The following is a 5,935-nucleotide window of genomic DNA, read 5'->3' on the forward strand; positions in this document are numbered from 1 at the left end:
CAGTTCCAAAAGCAGAAGCCTACGCGCTTCACAGATCTGCCAGAGGCTTATTTTTTTCAAAATATAATCATTGCTGTCCTTGCCAATTACGGACCGCTTATCAACAGCCTCGTTCCTGACCCCATCGCCCTCCCGCCGCTGCCGTCAGAAGCCACTCGACTGAAATGATCAAACTCGCCCAATTCAGTACTTGGCCACCAGCCTGAACGCAGCTGATATTTAACGCGAGTTCAAGGCCCAGGGAAGCTAATGACTGAACTCACACTTCATTCAAGGCAAACGACTGGAAATCTGCACAGATTTCCAAGCGTGCAAAACACGCTCAGAAGTCAAACCCTCCCAGCCAGGTTTCTACGCAGACTGGCGTTTTATCAAAGATACAACTAGAAAAAACTGAATGCTGCCTTTTCTTACAAAGAGCAGGCTTTTAAGAATACCAATACCTGCAACTTATTGTAAACATTTGTTAACAACTCTAGGCACGCAACAGACAAGCAACGTTCAAAATTTTGCAAAGTTTGGCCTTACACCAGCTGCTTCAACTTCCACAGCAGAGCGTTACGACAGATGAAGCCCATATGTACTCAACCATACACATTTCATAAGCGTTTTTTTGGGTTTGGGTGGTTTTTTTTTAAACAGAGAAAAATGAGCAAAATTTTCTCAACTATATGTCAATTTCAATGTGCCAACAGCATTAGGACAAAAATTAGTACTAAAATAATGACATTCTGAAAATTTTCAAATATACCAGGTACTGTGATGCACAAAACCAGGTGCGGCTTTTAGGGTATTACTCGTAATAACAAGCTGTTATCAAAGCCAGCGCAATAAACGTTTCAGTTTCACATTCAGCGGAAACCCAAGTGTCTCTCTGAACATCCCAGACCCATCTGCTGGCAACCTAAAAGAAAGAAAAGAAAAAGCTGTTTGTGAATCTATAAACAGCACAGTTTGTTTATTTTTTTAAAAGAACACACAGCACTATATAAATACTGATATAATTGCATTCTGAGAGTTACAAGTAGTAACAACTACTGCAAAATTACAATGAAAACTAGCAAGTCCTATTCGATGTTAAAATACATGCTCTTGCTTCACAGTAAAGCTGCCACCCCGATAGATCCGAAAACCTCTACACCAAAACCTCAATTGTCTCTCATGTTCACTTGTTAGCACTTTAGCGTGCTGTAACAGCACCCCTTCAAAAGCAACGTGAATAGACATTGGTTTTGGGAACATATACAACTAAGAAGTCACGTCCCCCACTCCTCCACCTCCAGCTTACTCCAGTCTACTTGTGACCATTTACTGGGCTCTCCGCTGCTTTTGATAAAACCGTTTTCAAAGCTAAAACGTGTGAATTGACTGCTGGAATAAGCATATTCCTCAGGAGAAAAAAGTTAACTTGGACCATTTCAGTAATCCGTTTCAACCTACAGCTCCTCCGTCAAAGTACAACCTCAGAGGCAGCGTACTGCGAGACAGCACCAGAAAAGTAGGTAGATGCAGGCCCCTCACAGGCTGGCTTCATTACCGAGGCTGACAACCCTTCAAACATTGTTTCATGTAACCCACTAAAGCCAGGTATGGTTTCATCAGGCTTTAAGAGCTGATGATGAACACTCCTAAATAGAAGTGCTCTCTGACACGCGACAAGATACCTCAAAGTGTTCTGAATGCCAACGGAAGCTTGCAATACATGTAAATTTACATACAGCACAGGAAAGTCTAGAATACTTTTCTTTTGGGTGTGCCAGGTTCAGATCACTAATGTGAATTTGTAGTGCTGGGAGCACGTTTGGTGGCAGCTACAGTTGAAACAGGTTTCAACTCCTTTCCTTGCCACCCGTTCTTTTCCACGTCACCTCACACTACAACTGCACAGCGTTTTGCACTGAATGCGACGACCCAACTGGAGATCAAAGTACACTGGAAAAAGAAAATTCACTGCAGTCATGCAGTTGTACTGGTACAGCACACAGCGGAAATAACTGGTTGACAGGGAAGAGCAGCATGGGCTGCTTACCACTGTTACTGAACTCAAACAGGACAACCTTCAGAGGGTTAGGCAGAATCACAGCACTACCTTAAATCGTCACCTGGCATACTACGCCCCATAAAGAACCCAAGGCTTCAAGAGCACCTCAAACTAGTTAAGCTGCTGAATGCGGATGAACACCTAGGAGATAACACAGAGTTCTAAAGATTATTTTCAATTTGCAAAAGATATCATGAACAATGTTTGCTCACATTTATTGCCTGACCTGCCTTTTCCACAATTAGTACTGATACCACATACTTATAACGGTCAAAGTCCAATTCCTTCACAGCCTGTAATATTTCTTCTGAGATTGAAGCACACAAGGAGGGACTAGAAACTCCATCGTACTTGGCTTGTTGAAGTTTATTCTACCAAAAACAATTTTGAAAGATCTTAGTTTTCATCCTGGTAGTCTTTTGCAAAAAAACTTTTACAGTAATTTCCATTACAAGGACATTAGAAGAACTAATGAGTAGAATAGTCAATATAGATGATGCTCTCAAACAGCAAAGGCTGTGCTATTTTTACACTAAAATATTTTACCTATTTTTTTGAAAGTGACAAACACGTCCAGCCAATCTCCGTTTAACAAACGTGTGTATTCTTCTCCATCATTTGGGCTTAGTTCACTGGAAAATAGTGCTACAAATACCTATTCCAAATATCCAAGGCATGTCTTCCAGACAGCAGAATTACAAGAGTTGTTTATAACTGTTCAAGGTATCACTAACAGCTACGTATTGTCTCAACAGATTGTTCTCCTTCATTTTTGCTTAATTTTTTATGTGGCAGTCAGACTGTCAAGGACTCCAAGTATATTTTATGCAGGTCATGTGATACTAGTAGAACTAATTGAAGGAGTAGAATTCCACAAATTCAAGGTCAGGATCTTCGGGTAACTGGATATTTTGCAGATTAGGGTACTTTGAACTGTGCTATAGCTCAATTTGATTTAGAAATGGGTAAGAGTTTAAGAAGCTTCAGGTCCATCTTAACAGCACATGCTCAGAGGCGACCTTGCAGAGGGCCTTCTGCACTTTGCAAGACGGAGCACATTCACATTACATTTGTGTGCCAAAACTCGAAGTCTGCAAAGATTTATGCATATGCTTAAGTTTATGCAACTTACACTATTCCATTAATATAATCTTTGCAAGACAAGCTACTTTTGCAATAAAATTAGACAATTCATTTAAAAAAAAATACCATACCGTTAGTATTGCTTGAGCTTTGTCTCTTACTAAATAATCCCGGAATTTATTATGTGACTCCAGTCTGTATGTATTAGCATATCTTATCTTTGCCCTATTAGCTTTGAATGCCAATAGCTTAGCTTTCATTGAATCACTAAAATACTCTTCTTCCATTGGAGCCATACCTAAAGCTTCGTAATTTGACTGTGTCCTTTTTCCTTTCGTCTGTGCAAAATAATAAAAAAGTCCAATCACATATCAGTATTTTAGCATTTAACAGTCTCTAAATAATACTTTATGGTGTACAGTTAAGAGGAAAAAAAACCAGTCCAGGAATATGTTACAAAAAAAGCAGAAAAGCTAGAAAATGGGTATCTTCTTCTGGCTGTTTTGACACTACCACTTCGACTGAAAAAAAGAGAACAGTGGTTAACTTCTACTCAATTTTAACTTCTTTTCCACCGAAATCCAAATGAAGTTTGCATTTAAACTCAGTCAATCAGCCACACCGTACTGGCACTCTGAATCCACTCCATTTTCCAAGTAAAAACACACAGACATTAACATATGTGTCCAAGACTGTTAACCACAACTTCAAGCTTTTCATTCAAACAGCCTACACAAAACCCAAAATACATGCTCGGTTCATTTACTAAGTAATTTTACTTGTCCTCATTCCTTGTGAAGCTACTAAGCAAATGCCTTATGTATTAATGACTTAATTTGCTTGTTAATAAAAAAAGGAAAAATATGCTCCAATTTGCAAGCTTTGTAATTTTTCTTGGAACTTAAAAACAGAGTAGTACTTCTTTTTATTTGTCATCAGAACTCTGAAGATCCAAGTTTTCTCCCCATCCAGCTTGTGTACTATCATTCTCTTCAACACACACAACAAAATTTGGCGCTCTCACTGCAAGCAGCAAGTCTGATGATACACACAAAATATGTCACCTGTTGTCCTCCACGGCTGGCTTAAAACAGAACTGTAAAATGCTAACAAAACAAGACAGAGACAGAAAAGCACATGGAACCAATGAGATCATAACAAATGCTACAGACAGTGGTATTCCATACCAGCTACCACCTAACTAACCACTTTCAAGTATTGCTGACTCTTCAGTCCCTTGCTCCAGGGGTGCTCCCCTTGCTAGAACTTAGGTGAGAGAAAATCATCAGTTCCTTCTCAGAAGAGCAGAAAAGAGCACGAAGGTGATATAACACCACAGTGCAAGGCTTACACTAAGAAGTATAGAAAAAAACATACACTTATGAATAATATAAAAGTCTATAATGCACTACTCAGGGGCTCACAAATCATTCAGACAGAGGAGTTTGAGAATAAGGGAAGCAATGCAGTTTCTTCTTTATGAAATCACTTACGCATTAGCCCTGTCAACACTGTGGACGTTACCTACGTCTCTCCTCTGGTTCCTCACTGTTAAATAACTCTGTTAAAAACCAGTGACATTGGCAGCCCTAGTGCAAATTGGCTGCAGGTGTTTGCTGATGCCATGCCAACCATGCAAACTCTGAATAGTACTTACACTACACTAAAAATGCAAGGAGCAAACCCATTTGCACCTAGGCTGTGGACTCTCATTATCTTCTAACGTAAACTCAGATCTGTAGACTATAGCCCCTACCTGCTCATCATAGGTCCCCTAACAGAATAAAAGCCACCTCAAGTCTGCCATCTGAGCTGCTCAAACGAGCATCCCAATCCACGTCAGTGGAAATGAACCTGCGAAAAAGGTCACAATCCAAACAGCAATTCTTTGCTAACATGGTTCAGCATGAGTGACAACATCTTCAGCCTGTACCACTACAGATGGAAGAAAATTCATGTCCATAGCACATGACTTCTAACAATGCTGTTACATACAAGTTTAACTGCTATTACTAGTGACAAAATTTTCATAATCATTTCCTCATGTGCAAGAAGCCATTTACTAATGAGGCAACCAAAAACCTTACTGGTATCTCTACACAAACCATTAATAAATAAACCTACTTTTGTATTTCACAATACAAATACTGTGATTGCAAGTTTTAGCACAATGTTGCAATTACATTTCTGTGTAATATTTACATCCTTCTTGGAAGAATCTCTCAAAAATTCAAGAACCGACTTTGCATTTGATTATAAAAAAGCCTGTTCTTATGCTACTGGACTCTACTACATTGGCTTAACCTTGGACATATGGAAGTAAGCATGCTGAGAGAAGAAAGCTTTTGCTATTTAAAAGAAGTGCTGTTTGTTAATAAGTCTAACAACCAATAGTTGCTCTGAAGTTAAAGAAACAGTTCTTTATTTCTTCAAAAGAGGGCACACCTTCTGCAAACTTGGAGAACTTACAGTAGCACCCCAAGTTGGAAAGGCTGCACCACCGAAGAGAGGACCACCCTTGCCTTCTTTTTACCTTCACGAGGCTGTAACAACTTTGCCTCCCAATGCCGAAGGCAGCACACCAGCTGCAAGGTGGATGTGAACATGACATCCGACCAAGCAGAAAGGGGACAAGCTATCCCAAACCGGATGTAAAACAGGTGGGAACAGCATTTCTGGAACAAGTTTTCACAAGATCACACTCACCTTTTAATCACCCACCGAGCCTCACGGTCTCCCACACGCTGCACCGTCCTTCCTAAGGACCCAAGCCCCATCCCTCCCTCCTTCCCCCGCCAGAGGAAGCGCCTC

The 5,935-nt window shown here is 40.2% G+C and overlaps 1 protein-coding gene across 1 annotated transcript; it reads right to left on the bottom strand.

Moving 5' to 3' along the window:
* Positions 1 to 793: 793 nt before the first annotated feature.
* TCTE3 (t-complex-associated-testis-expressed 3) lies at positions 794 to 5,901 on the bottom strand. The gene is given in 7 exon segments (XM_019472703.1): positions 794 to 904; positions 2,254 to 2,412; positions 3,256 to 3,464; positions 3,998 to 4,049; positions 4,052 to 4,143; positions 4,947 to 4,978; positions 5,831 to 5,901. Coding segments are annotated over 7 exon segments (726 nt in total).
* Between the last annotated feature and the right edge of the window lie 34 nt (positions 5,902 to 5,935).

The sequence above is a fragment of the Aptenodytes forsteri genome, unplaced genomic scaffold (genome assembly GCF_000699145.1).
Source record: "Aptenodytes forsteri isolate BGI_AS27 unplaced genomic scaffold, ASM69914v1 Scaffold132, whole genome shotgun sequence".
NCBI classification, from domain to species: domain Eukaryota; kingdom Metazoa; phylum Chordata; class Aves; order Sphenisciformes; family Spheniscidae; genus Aptenodytes; species Aptenodytes forsteri.